We start from the raw sequence: 15,739 nt of genomic DNA on the forward strand, positions 1-15,739 counted from the left end.
GCACATATGATAGGTGCATCCAGTATCAAGAAGCCACTGATCACTGGTTTGTACACAACCAGCATAAGCAACCAGTAATTCTGCATATGGCTTATCATCAGTAGCAACTGCAGCTTTACCTTGCTCTTCTTGCTTACCTTTCGGTCTGTAATTTCCCTTTTGCTTCTTTTTGTTCTGTAGCTTCCAACAATCAGAAATATCATGTCCATCTTTCTTGCAGTATTTGCACGATTTATACCTGCCTCTGGACTTTGATCTCCCACAGTAGCTACTAGAACTTTTGTCTCTTGATTTGTTGTTCGTGTTCTTCTCCTGTTGTCTGCCCCGAGCAACCAAGCTTTCTGCTTGTGAATTAGAACCTTCAGAAGGTATCATCTTCTTCATCTTTTCTTTGGCACTCAAAGCATCATAAACTTCTTGCAAAGTTAGAGTATCACGACTATACAAGATAGTATCTCTGAAATTTACATACGAGCTAGGCAATGAGCACAACAGAATAAGACCTAAATCCTCTTCATCATACTTTATCTCCATGGACTCAAGGTCAGCAACAATTTACTTGAAAGTGGAGAGATGATCCATCACAGACTCATCATCTCGCAACTTGTGCAAAAATAGTTTTTGTTTCAGGTGCATCTTGCTGGTCAGATCTTTTGTCATGCATATCTGTTCCAGCTTCAACCATAGCGCGGCAGCTGTCTTCTCTTTAAGCACCTCCTGCAAAATATTATTAGATAGATGAAGATGGATATATTCCATAGCCTTACGGTCTCTTTTCTTCTTATTGTCGGACCAATCACTTGTCCTTTTGTTGTTGAATCCATCAAGCGCATCATCCAGATCTTGCTGTGCAAGAATTGCACCTATCTTCACTTGCCACAATGAGAATCTTGTGTCTCGGTCCAAAAGAGGTAGATCATACTTCAAACTCGCCATTGGGAATAAATCCTGAATCTGCTGGTATTAATTTGTTGAACCCTAGCAGATACGCGAAACTCCAGTGCTCGAAACGATGCACAATAAATGATCTGATAGCTTTCGAGGTACACAAGATCGGGTAAACGTAGCAATTGAACCAAAAAATAATAATTTACTCTTGGATTGGATAGAACGATCTGTTTGCTTCTCCTCTACGTGCGTGAGAGCTGTAGAGAAAAAATAATTTGCTTCCTCCGTGCGTGCGCGCGCCTGCTGAGTCACAGCGCCGACTCTGATTTGATCTCGCATGAATAATGCAATTCGACGGAACGGCGACTCCGTAGATCGCCGAGAAAACCCGGTCGGCGGTAGCACCGTAGCGTAGATTAATCTTCGCGGCTCTGATACCACTTGTTAGAAACAAAGGCACAAACGAGACACGAATTTAACGTGAAAAACCCTTGCGGGAAAAACCACGGACGCCAATCGGCAATAACCACTATGAGGATATGATTACAATGCAGGAGAAACAATGAGAACTCTCCTCTCCCCGTGCAGACTACAAGAGTATATATAAGGGGAAAATCTAAGAGTCCTAGTAGTATTAGGTGAAAGAATCCTATTAGGAAATTAATCTGACTCCTAGTAGAAAACAAATGGAAGAAACCTACTAGGAAACTAATCCGAATATAATTTCAGTTAAAATTCGGATCAAATATTTAACACTATTAGAAAACAAGATGAAATTACGAGAATTGTCAGTGTCAACAGAAATGTCCAAGAGAAAGCTTTTGCCGTCGGCATATCTTGGATTAATCAAAGACAGTAGCTTTACCAGACAGGTAGAAGAAATGGTCTGGTCAGAAGTTTATGTCAAGCTTCAAGCAGGGCCACTCCAAAACTGCACTTTTGAGCCTTGCATACGTATGATTATAATATGTAAATGAAATGACATGGAAAACAATGAATTCATGGAGTAACAATCATATATATCATATTCATGGTGTCAATTTCTTGTTTAATCACTAGGCAAAAGTCCCTAACGACACAAGCAGGTTGGCAGAGTTTGTGCCTTCATGAAAATGTTAGATATATTTGATTACATAGGTCAAAAGTTTAAGAGTTTTCTGACCACAGCTGTGAAAGATTTCTCAAATACTTGTTGCAACTTTCACTATCTCCAGAAGATGATAGTTAAGCACCCTAATATTTTTCTCTTCTGCTTACATTTATAAGCCAAAATTTGATTATTTTTTCGACCTTAAATTTAGAGTTGATTTAGGGGTTTTTTATTAAAATTTCTTTTCTAATCTTGACTTTTAGATCACTAAGAATATGTATAGAAAAGTTTTATTCAGAAATTATTTCTCGTTTGTAAATATGTCGTTTGGCTTTTTTCATGAAAAAGTCAAGCAATCACCCGGGTTTTTCAACCCAGATCAATTCCATGGAAGGACTAGTAACTTCAAGTAACGTACAGTTATTCCGTTCATAACTACCTGGTAAACATGGACTTTCTATGCACATATATATTTTTAGTTATTGCATACGAAATGGCGAATGTGATGAAATTCTTCATAGGCCAATTTTTCCACTCATAAGACAAAACAAGAATGATGGAATCTTTGCCTCCACAGGAGGGAAGATACCTCCATTGTGTTTATTATAAGCCAACTAGTGCAATATTAATTGGTATCGTGTCTTCTGTGCTTGAACTCTTCTGCTAGTTCCATTTCTTAGGTTAGTGAGTGATTTAGGTGGTATTCTATTTTATATTATCTTATTTGTTTCACTATCACTATGGTTGCTTGAAATCATATGATTGCCCCTTATGACCCTACTAGTGAAGTACTAAAGACAGCTTTTAGCAGCTCTCATAGTCAATAATCTGGTTAAGTATTTTGTCAAGGGAGCTGAAGGTGAGTTGAGAGGGTTCATGGAAATGGAGGGCAGGGGTTTGTCTGAATTTTTCAGGAACACAAGTGAAGAGATGTTCCTAAAGGCGATGATGGAGAACTCGATGGGAGCGGTGACGGCACCAAGCATGGAGATGATGGGGTTCAGAAACATGTCCCAAAGTTTCAGAGAAGACAGCGAGGAATTGTTCAATAGCTGGCTTATGAATGGAGAGGCAAGTTTTCTTAAAATTGATAGTGATTTTGTCTCAGTACATGAAAGTTCATGTTTCAAGAAAAAAAAAAGATCTCATAGATAGAACTGTCTGTTATTTTATGAAGTGCATAATTAGTTGTTTATGCCAACATAAATTCATAAATAGCGTATACGGTGTATATGTAAGTTACATAAACATGAACATTGATGTACTGATTACTTTCATGGTTAATGTTCTACCCGAAAGCTGTTTCCTGAAGTTCTTGGTTGCTTGTGCACAGATTCCAGGATTTAGTTCCGTGAATAATCGCCCTCGACAACCATCCAGGTAAGATAGTGGCACACTGTGCCAGAAGTAATTTTGAATTTTAGTATACATAAATGTGCAGAGATGAACAAAATTGTATGAAGGATTGGATTGGTTGTCTTAACATGGACTAGAAGAACTGAATGTAGATTAACCTCAGGCAAAAGTATCCAGACATTATATGCCTCATTAAACTAGTCATAGCATGCTAAAGGTTGGAAATCATGAAATAGAAATTATTATGGTTCTATCACCTTGATGTTTTGAGATAAATAAAACTTCCTTTATCTAAAAAGAAATTATTATGGTGAATTCAGAAAACTCTAATTTCCATGAGGCCATTCCGCTTTCTAGCAAGTGAATGGTGTTTAACTCAGTAAATCTGTCCTGAAATTAGACATCTGCACAGTACACCTAGCAGTTTGCGTATTGGTTAATATAATGACCACTGTATGCAAAAATTCGACAATTAAGTGCATCACAGGATATTTGTCAAATATATGCAGGTTGTCATCAGAAGCTGCTGGCCTTCCTACTCAGCAACATGAAATTGCTCAAGAAAATATTCCCACTGACAACCTGATTCCACAGAATTTGGCAGTTCATTCAGAGTTCACAAACAACCATAACCAGCAACCACTCAAGTACAATAGATTTTTCAGCGACATCATATTGTGTTCTGAATTTGTCTAAACAGTATTGAATTGATTGTCTCCCATAACAGGAATGCAGCAGAGAAGGGAATGCAAGCTTGTGACCTACTTTTGGCAAAGGTTAGGGATTTTTCATCGTCAAGTTACTAATACATTTCTGATTAGTAAAAGGCAGAATTTGCTTATATTGCCTATTTTCTTTATGTGTAGGCCTGGTTTCACAGCACTCAACCAATGACTAGGAGCAGATCTTCAGAACTAAGGCAGGAATTTCCAGTCCTATGTGCATTTGCCCACTACTATCCTAGCTCAATTCTATGGCTCTTAGCTCAACTATCTCCAAATTTTCCATTATTTGCAGGAAGAAGTATGCAGCAATGCAAACTAACATGCCACCAATAACAACTGAAACCATTGAAGCAGCTAACAGACTGAGACAAGATCTGACAAATGCAAGTACTGCAAACAGTACACCAATGAGCATTACACCCATTCAGACTCCAACTTTTGTATCTCCTTCAAGTTCCTCAACATCCCCTTTGGATAATCCACACATGGTAGCACAAGATACCATCACCTCAGTTGTGAGCATGCTCAAGGACACGCTGGAGCGCAAGAAGCTTAGTAGCCATGCCAATGGAGACACTTCATCAGGCATTTCTTTTGGTTTTTATGACACCCAACATTTTCAACAGAACATTCTTGGAGGAACAGATATATTTCCTTTGGTGACAACTTCCCAAATTCAAGACTCCATGATGCTTCCAAAAGTTGAGAGGCCAACGGAACCGAGCACTGGGAACTTTGTTGCTCCTGCAAACCAGGTTTGGCTTGGTATAGGATCTCGAGAGCCATCGCAGAGTGGATCATCAGCTGCTATCACAGCACATTCAGCTGGATTTGAAGTTTGTGATGACCTGCCTCCCATGAGACAAGCAATGACTGTTTGTGAGAGTACTAGAACAAATGCTGCAAATGGGGCAGCTGACTGTATATCAAAAGGCAAAGGTATAAATTTACGGTCTTTTACCGGTATCTTGATGCATTCATAGATGAAACCTGGGACATATTAAATCTCAATTAGCATGATATGGTTGTGATAAATTGTTTGAATTCTAGTCTAGTCATGCCATTATCATCCTCCCATGGTAAATAACATTGCATAAATTTTGTTCATGTTGCACAGAATTCAGAGAGAGGATACTAAAAGATAATTTGAAGGATGACAGAAAGGTATGCTCTAACTGATATTTCATATCACCACAAAGTTCCTTCTCATGGTAGATTTTATATGGTTCATTTTACTCATTTGCAGAAAGGGGCCCTGACTCGAATGGGATCCATTTCATCCGAACAAGCAGGTAAACCCAACATCGAACTCTTCCTTTAAGCACTTAAAGTTCAGTGAAGGATGACTACTGTGAAGAACCACTGAAGAGACAGAAGCTTATACATTGGTGAAATATGAAGCAAGTTCAAAGGATCATATAGTCCAGTTTGCATAGCATATTCTTTGTTATTTAGTCACTGAAAACCCTAACAAGTTGGCTTTTGCAGTTGATAAAGGAGATCCTACAAAGAAACGCAGGGTTGAGCGTTCACGCAAGTATGTATTCGCAATGTGGTTCTCACAGTTTGTAAGCTAGTTTGGTATGCTGTACATGCAGCTATTTAGGCATTTGGGACCTACAGTAACACTTTCTTCTCAATTGACAATGTCATTTCAATCCATAGCATTGATTCCTTTTTTTCTTTTATCTCAATCAGAATGGCAGAAGCAAAGGAAAGAAGCTCAACACCAGTAATACCATCAGACATGCAGACTGTGCTTAAGCGTTGCGAAACTCTAGAGAAAGAGGTCCGGTCACTGAAGCTTAACCTCTCCTTCATGAATCGGTGAGTGCATTGCCTCACAAACACCTCATTGTCGCGCCTATACGTTCTTGCTTCTTGGCACTCAAATCATCATACTTGTTTGCAGCAAGGATTCAGAACAGACCAAGCAGATCGAGGAGCTTCAGAAGCAAAATGAGGACCTGGTGGAAGAAAAAGAGCGGCTGCTAGAAGAGATCGAACGAATCGTCTCCGACACAAACGCATAAATAGGCCAATTCTTACTCTTGATCATGTATTAATACCTAATAGCAGTAGACCAAAGGATACTAGATACAAATACACAATCCAAAGAGGCAGCAGAATTATACACTTCTGGCCTGAATGTACCATTCTTTTCCTGTTCCTTTGATCCTTTCCTAAAGTTAACATAGACCAGATCACTACCAGGCACCAGCAAGCAAAAGATTGAGAAGTGCATTCCACTTCCATCTAGTGTCACATATGGCATCTTTAACTTCTTGTGATTTGTGAACAAAGATTGGGCATATCATCAAAATGTTCGGAAACCAGGTCAGGAAGCATGTCAGTTCAGGATTAATTCAGAAACAGGCGAATCAATATCAGTCTATCACAAACACAGATGATAAGGTATCAGTTGGTTGTAACTATCACATTCTCCATCATCTTGCAAAACATTTGATGGCTGTTCATAGCAAGTCAAACAAAACACAATCGTACATAAACAAGAAATGCAGGATGTTCATAATTCAGAACTGGAAATGCGTTATTTCAGGGTTAATTCATTATCATATTTCATCGGTTTCATCACTACATACTGAGGCACAAACACATTACACATATCCATCAATCGCATCTCGATTCTCTAGAGCTACCAATCTAACGGATCAAGAACTAGAATTGCACATTAAGCAAGCAGCCACATCTCTCAGTGCTTCATCCTCGGCGAGGTCCTCCTTGCCCCAGTCGCCGGCGTGGAAGCCACCGCGGCAGCCTTCTTCCTCCTCGGTGACGCCCTCGCCGGTGCAGCAGGAGCCGCCTCGGCAGCAGCCTTCCTCCTCGGAGAAGCCCTCGCCGGTGCTGCGGCTGCCGGGGTGGGAGCCGCCTCGGTGGTCTTCCTCCTCGGTGAAGTCCTCGCCAGTGTGGAGGCTGCAGCCCTGTGCTGCTTCTTGGGCTCCCCCTCCTGCAGGGTCGCGACGCGGTCGAACTCGTCGCTGAGCTTCCTCGCACGCTTCCTCTTGGCCGCGGCGGCAATGGTGGCGAGGGCATCCTCTTCTTCCTCCTCGCTCTCTTCCTGCTCCTCCTCCGACTCCGACGGCTCGTCGGCGAGCTCCCGCTTCAAGTTCCGCTCCTGGGCCTCGGCCTCTTCGTCGGACGAGTCGTCGTCGGAGCCGAGCGCGGCGAGCGAGTCGGGCTTGAGGCCGGCCGCGCGGGTCTTGGCCTTCGCCCTGGCGTCGCGGCGGACGCGGCGGCGGAGCTTGTCGATGGAGCCCTCGATGCGGCCCTGCAGGCGGAGGCGCTTGGAGCTGAGGCCGCCCATGGACCAGTGCGCCTCGTGCGCCCAGGCGAGGAGCGGGTCGGTGACGGGCACCGGGGGCTCGACGCGCTCGCCGCCGGCGAAGAAGCGCGGCCGCGGGAGGCTGCTGCCGTAGAACCGGCCGGGACCCAGCGCCACCACCATGGTGATCGATCAGAGACTCTACCTTCCTCGATCTGATCTGATGAACCGCTCTCTCTCTCTCTCTCTCTCGATCTCTAGATTGAATTGGAGCAGATGTGATGGAGAAGAGAGAGGAAATGGGGGGAGTTTATAGGAGCAAGAAGCGCGCGTACCGGGAAAGCGGCGGCTTGGCGCCAAGAAAAATGGCGGTAGAAAGGATTCGCGGGAAATGGGAAATTCTGCGCGGGAAGGAATCGGTACGCGCGAATGGAAATGGCGGGAGTTCCCTGCGCTCCTCCGGTTAATCTCGCATTCACACCTATCTATGCATCGGCCCCACTTGCCAGGCTGCTCTATATCACTGCAGGTTGGTCCCACTCTGGCCGGTAAAAGAATCAAATGCATGCTTGACGATTTTTTTTTAAGTAATACTACTGTTTAAATGGAAAAATGAAAAAAAAAATAAGTATATGATGCCAATAGTTACGAATGTATTACGTGTCTAGGTAGACCATATCAATCATTTAGATGATTGAAACAAGATTTATCAATACAATCTAGTTTGACAGGATATAAGCTATACATAGTTCGAGGTAGTTGAGTGATTTATAATTTGCACATATGCGAGTGAACGGGATTCATTAACATGTGAGCTCATACACGGTGGAACTCATATATCAACCTCGATGTCCATCTGACTAAAATCAGAAGAACATCTTCCTAGTTTGACTCGATCCATCTGACTAAAGTCAGAAGAACATCTTCCTAATTTAAGGTAGAACCTTTTAAATGAGGGTAGTTTGATAAGCTCCTAGCTACGGCACGTGCCCTATGATAAACTAGTGAGTCATATCAGATATGTAAAGCTCGATAGTTCATATCTTTTCAATTTAAATAGTATTTTCTTTAAAAAAATAATTTATTAACAACTACTCTCTCACATCTTTTTTTTCAAACTAAACAACGTTAAACATTTGTAACCGGATGGAGCATATAACACCAAAACAATTACCACTATAAGTGTACAGCAAGAGAACAGCTAACACGCATTCATCCAAAGTATTCTGTGAAATCTGTGTTGCTTTGAACCATATTATTATTCGACTTTTACGTGCATATCTCTCAACCCGCTAAACAGTTATTTTTACAAAAAGTTTATACGTAGAAGTTTATTATCTTACTTGCATAGAACAGTTTTTTAATTGTATAGTAGTTAATTTTATCATTTATACTATTAAATAAAAATCAAATAATCATATTCATCTTTTATCAACGAAAGGAACACAACCAATATATTATGATTGATAAATAGTAGTGATCCAGCAGTATCAAATAACTGATGAATGAACTGCCAAGCAAAACAAATTAAAAACAGAATATGATCGTATATAGTAGCACTCTTATTCAACTTGTCTCACCCCCACAAACAGATTATCTTCAGGGACAAGCAACGCAATTACATCACAAGATAAAATAGACTCAGCATCAACTCCCCATGCTCCAGAGATATTGATAGATACAAATTTTCCAAGCAGTGAGCAATCAGAAACACATGCTTGGGGTTGGCGCAGCAGCAGCACCAGAAGCTCGTCCCGCCATCTTCATCGCAAGCGGATCCCATGCCTTGCCCTCGGTGTCACTGCAATTGCCAGTCTTGTTCGGATAAATGTCAGCCACGGTGGTGGAATCAGCGTCGGTCTTTGCAGCCAGTGCCTTCAGACGGATGCGCTCGGCCCTCGATCCGATCGTCTGGCCAACAATGGAGGCTGCTATGGTGAATGCCATGGCAGTCTTGGGCATGGCGACAGATTTCCTCAGCATTCCGATGAACGGAACAGCGGCGTGGACAGCTGCAAACCACTGAGGGGAGAATTTTTTGGTGTGCTCACGCCAGACCCCAAGAGGGATGTTTGCTGCCATTCCGAGCAATGCAATGGCCACCATCTTTGCAGGCAGGGGCTGAGGACGGAGAGACTTCACAAGAGCAGTCCGTGCCAGTGCTGCACGTACAGCGACCACAGCAGGTGGGCACTTCAGCTTCACACCAGCTGGTGGCTGTAAAGCCTTGGCAACAAGAGGCAGAATACCACTCATTGCTCGGTAAGACCTGGCAAGTGGGCACTGCCCATTTTCCAGCCATTCGTCGCTCATTGCCTCATGCGATGACGAGTTACCTCCTTTCTGCTGAAAAAAGCACAGGAGCAAAACATGAAAAAACTGGTCAGATCAATACCACTAGTACTTGGATACATGAAAAACAAACATACAGCTAAAGACTTAGGGAAAAATGCCAGAATGCCTACTTCTGAACCAAACTCTAACATCAAAGAACAAAATTGGATCAGTTTGTTATAACAAAGTGGTAAAACAGTTAGAAGGGAAACATTCTTACATCGAATAATAGACAAAATTGAGTAAGATAAAACACTAACGCCCCCACTTTTTCGCTTTTATTTATGCTTAATTTTAATTTTCAACCTTAAATTTGGAGTTGATTTAGGGTTTTTCCATCATAGTATTTTCAGACTTCGCTTTTATATCACTAATAGCACGTATATAAAAATTTTATTCACAAATTATCTTTCATTTGCACATATGTTGTTTGGGTTTTTCCCTGAAAATGTCAAACAATTACCCCCTAATGCTTGCACTGTTGTTAGGACTTGATATAGCAAGAAACGAGATAGCAGTTCACAAACATAGAACCATATACAAGTTTGAAAAAAAAAAAGGAGGAATGAGGACAAACTTTCATGGAGTTCTGATTAGGATTGGTGGGCTTCTTGTTCGACTGATTCAGATTGTTGGGCTTCTTGTTCTGCCTTTTGCCCTTGCCATTAAAGAAGTTAAAACCGAATGGCCCAAATGCAGACAGACTTATTGACGCAGCTCTAGAAGCCAATGGGTTAAACGGTAGAGCAGGTTCAGGCTTGGCGTCAATGTTCTCACTGTTGTTCTCATCAGGTGCATATGACCTTCCTGAAAGTGGAACGATTCCATCCCGTCCATGGAATAGTTTAAAGGCTGAATCAAAGCCCGGCCCATCCTCAAAAATTGGACTCTTGCTTCCTCGGGCCTGCACAATAGCACAGATTAAGGATCAAATGCACTATTGATATTCAATAATGTCATCACTGGAGGTCATGTCAATAGAATCTTACAGCTACTGGCAAAGCAGAAGAGAATGAAAATGTTGTAGCTCCATTGATGTTTCTCAGGAATGGGCATCTCTCGACATTTGGATGACCAAAAAAGTTATCTGATGATGCCGATTCATTAAGAAAGCTGCCGAAGAACATTTCCATCCTGGAGATAGAAAACATGTCATATGAACATGAGTACATCACCAACAAGCATAAATGCAATTGCAGATCAGGAAATCAATGATATAAACCATCTTATGGTAAATGTAGTTCAATAAAGCATAAATGAGGATCATGAATGTGACAAACTTAAGCATGAGAAAATATGTAATATCGCTGTGATAATTGAAGATACTCAGATCACATTTGAACAAACAGAATGCATGTGCATGTGAGCAAAAGAGAAGCCTAGGAGGTTCGAGCAATGCATGTACTTTACTGTATACACAATCGGCGGAGATATGGGGGCCATTAGTATATCTGGTTTGATTCTACATTACCCTAAATGAATTACAAGCGTAATAGATACAGTACTCTCAGGAGTGTTTGCTTTACGAAGAGAGCAATATAACAGAGCACATACACTTAGTGTGATACTAGATCGATCATTTCATTTTTGTTCTACTCAAAACAGTATTAGTGGCTCCTCAAAAACTAGATTTTCCAAAAGGACATATAAATAATGCATAACCCAATCATGCATCAGAAGGAATAAATCCTCTTACAAAGAAATCAAGCTAGATAAGTGCATCCTGTGAGAAGGTGAGATGCTAACAATTCCCCTGCTACATGCATGGTATCGTCTAGCTATGCGACCAAGGGTGGCCAACAGCAGCACTAACAAGAGACCCAACTTCTTTTCTAGCCAATGTTAGCACTTGGTTGCGGAGCGAAGAAGATGACGGCCCCAGAGATGAGAGGTCCAGTAGTTACTATAAAGGGCTGAAACATTATATGTGCTTTTAGGAGAGGCTGGCGTTAATTAAGAGCTGATCACACTATATATTGCTATGGTGGATGGATATAATGTTTGAGTGTTATATTAGCTGCTATTGGTCCATGGTATCATGGTAGTTACTACAAACTACTAGAAAATTTTACATGCTAGACATTGACCATAATCGTCTCAGTTATTCTTCACCTCACCTCACCTTATGGATTCCTCATGGACCTCACCTCTTCATTCATGCTACCTGGCACTTCAACAACAACAAAAAGAACTAGGCTCAACGGAGCGGCACCCAAGCCTTGTCGGCTGGTTGTTGATGGCGCAACTAGGCACAAACGCGTGCCAATTGAATGAGGCAAGTGCCAAGCCAATTGTCCCATGCCTTCGTAGACACCACACCACCATCCAGTTCTGAATAACCTCCAACTAATTGGGAGGGGAGGCAGATCCCCAGATCAATCACCAGAGAATAGAGATTCAGCACGAATTCCAGACAGAATTCGGGTCAACCCCAGCAGCAGCGGCCAGCAGCCACCACCATGCCAGGATTAATCAGCAGCAGAGGCGGCTGAGATCTCGTCCAAGCTGATCACCGCCAGATCCACGTGCTCACACTACACCCACACCCGTAGCGCTAAGCAACATAACCAACCAAGAGCAAAACCGGCGGCAATTAATCCCCATGCCGCCGCGCGCCCGCCAGCAGTGGGGGATCGTAACCGAAGCTAAGGAAACCCTAGAACTCTAGCAACGCAACGATGGGAGAGGGGGGGGCGCACGAGGAGCTCACCTCGCCAATGGAGACCTCCGCGTAGTAGGCTATGCGTCGTTGCGGGAGAGGAGTCGTCGAGGGAGCCGAGGGAGAAGATCGTGTGGACGGCACGGCACCGGAGATGCGGGACGGGAGGAGCGCAGCCAGAGCACACGAGCACGAGTGCGCGACACGACGACCACCCCACCTACCGCGCCGCGACGGGCTGGACTGGGTTGGGCCGAGTGGGCCGGACTTCCGCCTCGTCGATTCAGGATTTTTTTGAATTTTGAATTTTTTTATTAAATAATGCACAAAATTAATTTTTCATTTAAAAAATTCACAAATCTAACCTCCGCCGTCCTTCCTTAGGGCGGAACGCCTACGTGGCAGGCGGTGGGGCCAACCGGCATGAACGATGATGGCGGCTGGTGATATTTTTTATTTAAGCCCTTGTAGGGGCAGACTACAAAATTGTCGCGCGCGTCCGGAAATTTATCGATTGAACCGTGCTCCCTTGGCTCTGTTCTTTATGCGTGATTTTACTTACATTTTTCCCTTACTTTTATGAACACTCTTCGTGAACTACTAAATTATGTATTTTTTATAAAAAAAATCTCTATATGAAGATTCATCATCTTGCTTTTCTAAAATAGATTTTTAGCTTTGTAGCAGTTAATTCCATTTTTTACGCCGTTAAATCGCTACCAAAATATCATATAATATTTATTTTTTTATCACTAATATTCAAAAAATAGTTTTTTCGCATTGTACCGGTTAATTCCATTCTTCACATCATTAAATAGCTATCGTAGTATCGTATAATCTTTATCTTTTATCATTAATCTTCCGTTTTTCAATTATTTTAAGCTGGGAACGAGACCGCTATAATTAATCATGGGCCAGCGCCACATACGTCGCTAAGCACTTGATTAGACCTGGATAAAGTAAGAAGAAGAATAAAACAGTGATGAGACGATGAACCACCGACGGACCGACCAAATAATGGCCAATGAATTCGCAGGGCACCCACAATCACACGTACCACGTGCAACTTCTTCGCTTCAAGCAAACAAATAAATCTTTCATAACAGCACGTTTAATAGCATACATAATTTGTTCCATATATTAATACATTATTTATAATCAATCCGATAGATATAATGGTTACAATATATAATACACTTTCAATACATGTCATGTCTCTTATACAGACAGCCAGGTTATTGTTTGGTTTTTCCCGATAAAAAAGCTAAATGGCATATGTTCAATACAATAATTTATAAATATGACTTATATATATATATATATATATATATATATATATATATATATATGTTATCATCTCTATGAACAAAAGCTAAAAAATAAATTATGTCAAGTTTAAAATTAGCTATAAATTTAAGGTTCAAAATTTAAATTTTAGGTTGTAGACAAAAAATACGAGGCGGAACGTCTTGTAACCCACGCTACAGCTGGCTATGAATAGTTTACTTTATTCTACCTTCTTTCTCCTTTCTTCTTTCCTCCATGTAAATTCAAATCTGAGGTAGAAACTTTTAGAGTAAAACGGTGTGTTATGCTAATAATTCATGTGCTCAGAGCGATGCGGATTGGATGCAGCGGACGCATTTTAGGTAGAGAAGTTGGTATCCATTGCTTTCTTCCGATGCCCATGTACTAATCCGGAATAAGATCGCTTGTTTAATAAGTTAATTATAGGTGTCTTGGACAAGAGGGGTATGGATGGAGCAGGAGTGGGTCGAACGAATTCTGACACTCTGGAAAAAACGGTGTCATGGAAAGAACACCTAATCCGACCGAATATTTGGTCATGCACACTGACATTTCTCCCTATCACCCAGGATGAGATAATCACCAACACATCTATATGTTATGTTTAGAGCTTTGCCTTTTTTAAAAAAAACATGCAAATTGATTTGCTAATGGTAGTCCCTCTATGGTTTTTATATGACTTTGTTGATGCTTGGATCTGTGTTTTGATCGCTCTTCTTATTCAAAATTTTTATTCAGATATGTGAAATTATAAGTCATAACTAGAGTTCATATAATAATAAATCAACTTATAGCAAACTAATTAATGTTATATAATTGTTTAGAACTAAACGAACGATCAAACGTAAATATAAAAGTCAACGATGTTATATAAAAAACACTAAAGGAGTATAATTTAAGTGGAAATTTGTTTCGATATCTACAGTATTAATTAAAAAATATATAAATCATGTGTGCCGATAGCAATGTAGTCATGTAGAGATGACTGTGGAACATGATAACTGCCATGATTTTTCTTTTTTAAAAAAGACAATGTGAAAGGTTCGTTCTCGAAGCCCACGTATCTTGGCTTTTGACTTTCCGACTAAAATAACGAGATAATAAATCCGGCTATAACACGTAGCACAATCTTTTAAACCTAAGTTAATGGTGGTTAAGCTCGAGCAGCCGTCTTTAACATCCTAACCACAAAAGCCATCGATTAAATTAAAATCAATGAACGAGACAATTTGATTTAAACTCTGCCAGAAAAGTAAAAAACTCTCGTCAAAACTCTCTTATTTTCCAATTACTAGTCATCGTACACGTGCAATGCACGTTGAGATCATTGCGAATTAAATCGAACACATTATATGGATGCTTACAGCTAATAAAAATTTAATTTGCAATATTATAAGAGGGCAATTTTTTTAATATTTTATATGGCATATTAATAATGGCAGTAGAAAAATATAACCCTAAACTCTAGGATATTTCCAGAAATTAAAGTTTTATTTAAATTTGCATAAATTCAGGAAATGTGCCGGTGGAATCCACGAAGTTATTAAACCAGTCATTATAATAATATTCGATAAATATATTATCAATACATTGTCCGTCATGGGATGAGTTTAGCTAGAGACAAAAAAAAATAATAGCTGCATACATGCTTGCAAAAAAAAGAGGTATAGTTATATATTACAATAAATAAATAAACAACATTATAGGAAGGAATAGAGGAAGAAGACCGTATATTTATCTGTTATAATTAATAAATAAGCAGTATTAGAGGAAGGAATATCATTACAACAAAGAACAAAGAATAGAGGAAGAAGCTGACCACCTCGCGAAACCCCCAAACTGATTTTTAGCTACCATGTTTGCATGTCAGATCGAAAGCAAACATGCCATTGAAGACAAATTCAATATACCATATTCAGTTGTAAAAAAAACCATATTCATAAATAAATTTTACCCGTAATAACCTAGAGGTAAACTGCATATGAATACTGCTATATAATAATAATAATAATAATATAATAATAATAATAATAATACTAATTAATCAATCAATCAATCAGCAAGCGTAAAAGTAGAAACAATGTCAGGGAAGGGGG

General features: G+C 40.6%; 3 protein-coding genes across 4 annotated transcripts; 1 reads left to right on the forward strand and 2 right to left on the reverse strand.

Moving 5' to 3' along the window:
* The first annotated feature begins 2,854 nt into the window (after positions 1 to 2,854).
* LOC102707777 (protein CYCLOPS) lies at positions 2,855 to 6,271 on the forward strand. Its single transcript, XM_015838528.1, has 11 exons — positions 2,855 to 3,049; positions 3,312 to 3,358; positions 3,844 to 3,981; positions 4,062 to 4,110; positions 4,201 to 4,253; positions 4,352 to 4,998; positions 5,177 to 5,223; positions 5,306 to 5,351; positions 5,548 to 5,596; positions 5,758 to 5,886; positions 5,972 to 6,271. The coding sequence occupies exons 1-11, from the start codon at positions 2,855 to 2,857 to the stop codon at positions 6,090 to 6,092; spliced, it is 1,521 nt and encodes a 506-aa protein (XP_015694014.1). The 3' UTR covers positions 6,093 to 6,271.
* Positions 6,272 to 6,543: 272 nt separating this feature from the next.
* On the reverse strand, positions 6,544 to 7,609 carry LOC102721936 (translation initiation factor IF-2). Its single transcript, XM_015838514.2, has one exon. It carries the CDS (start codon positions 7,523 to 7,525, stop codon positions 6,773 to 6,775), a length of 753 nt encoding a protein of 250 aa, XP_015694000.1. The 5' UTR covers positions 7,526 to 7,609; the 3' UTR covers positions 6,544 to 6,772.
* Positions 7,610 to 8,785: 1,176 nt separating this feature from the next.
* LOC102708063 lies at positions 8,786 to 12,492 on the reverse strand. 2 transcript variants are annotated; one of them, XM_006655660.3, is made up of 4 exons: positions 12,387 to 12,492; positions 10,666 to 10,810; positions 10,254 to 10,580; positions 8,786 to 9,685 (listed from the first exon to the last, which is right to left on the reverse strand). In XM_006655660.3, exons 2-4 carry the CDS (start codon positions 10,807 to 10,809, stop codon positions 9,047 to 9,049), a joined length of 1,110 nt encoding a protein of 369 aa, XP_006655723.1. In that variant the 5' UTR covers position 10,810; positions 12,387 to 12,492; the 3' UTR covers positions 8,786 to 9,046. The 2 variants fall into 2 exon arrangements, with proteins under 2 accessions (XP_006655723.1, XP_006655722.1); XM_006655659.3 differs by having other exon boundaries at positions 8,786 to 9,688.
* Between the last annotated feature and the right edge of the window lie 3,247 nt (positions 12,493 to 15,739).

Source organism: Oryza brachyantha, chromosome 6 (assembly GCF_000231095.2).
Source record: "Oryza brachyantha chromosome 6, ObraRS2, whole genome shotgun sequence".
Taxonomy (NCBI): Eukaryota; Viridiplantae; Streptophyta; class Magnoliopsida; order Poales; family Poaceae; genus Oryza; species Oryza brachyantha.

Coding starts and splice junctions, on each gene's coding strand:
- LOC102707777 (XM_015838528.1), top strand. CDS start 2,855: ATGGAAATGGAGGGCAGGGGTTTGTCTGAATTTTTCAGGAACACAAGT. Junction 5,352..5,547: donor CATTTCATCCGAACAAGCAG/GTAAACCCAACA, acceptor TGGCTTTTGCAG/TTGATAAAGGAGATCCTACA. Junction 5,597..5,757: donor AGGGTTGAGCGTTCACGCAA/GTATGTATTCGC, acceptor TATCTCAATCAG/AATGGCAGAAGCAAAGGAAA.
- LOC102721936 (XM_015838514.2), bottom strand. CDS start 7,525: ATGGTGGTGGCGCTGGGTCCCGGCCGGTTCTACGGCAGCAGCCTCCCG.
- LOC102708063 (XM_006655659.3), bottom strand. CDS start 10,809: ATGGAAATGTTCTTCGGCAGCTTTCTTAATGAATCGGCATCATCAGAT. Junction 10,581..10,665: donor CTTCTGCTTTGCCAGTAGCT/GTAAGATTCTAT, acceptor GCTATTGTGCAG/GCCCGAGGAAGCAAGAGTCC. Junction 9,689..10,253: donor CTAATCAGAACTCCATGAAA/GTTTGTCCTCAT, acceptor TGCTTTTTTCAG/CAGAAAGGAGGTAACTCGTC.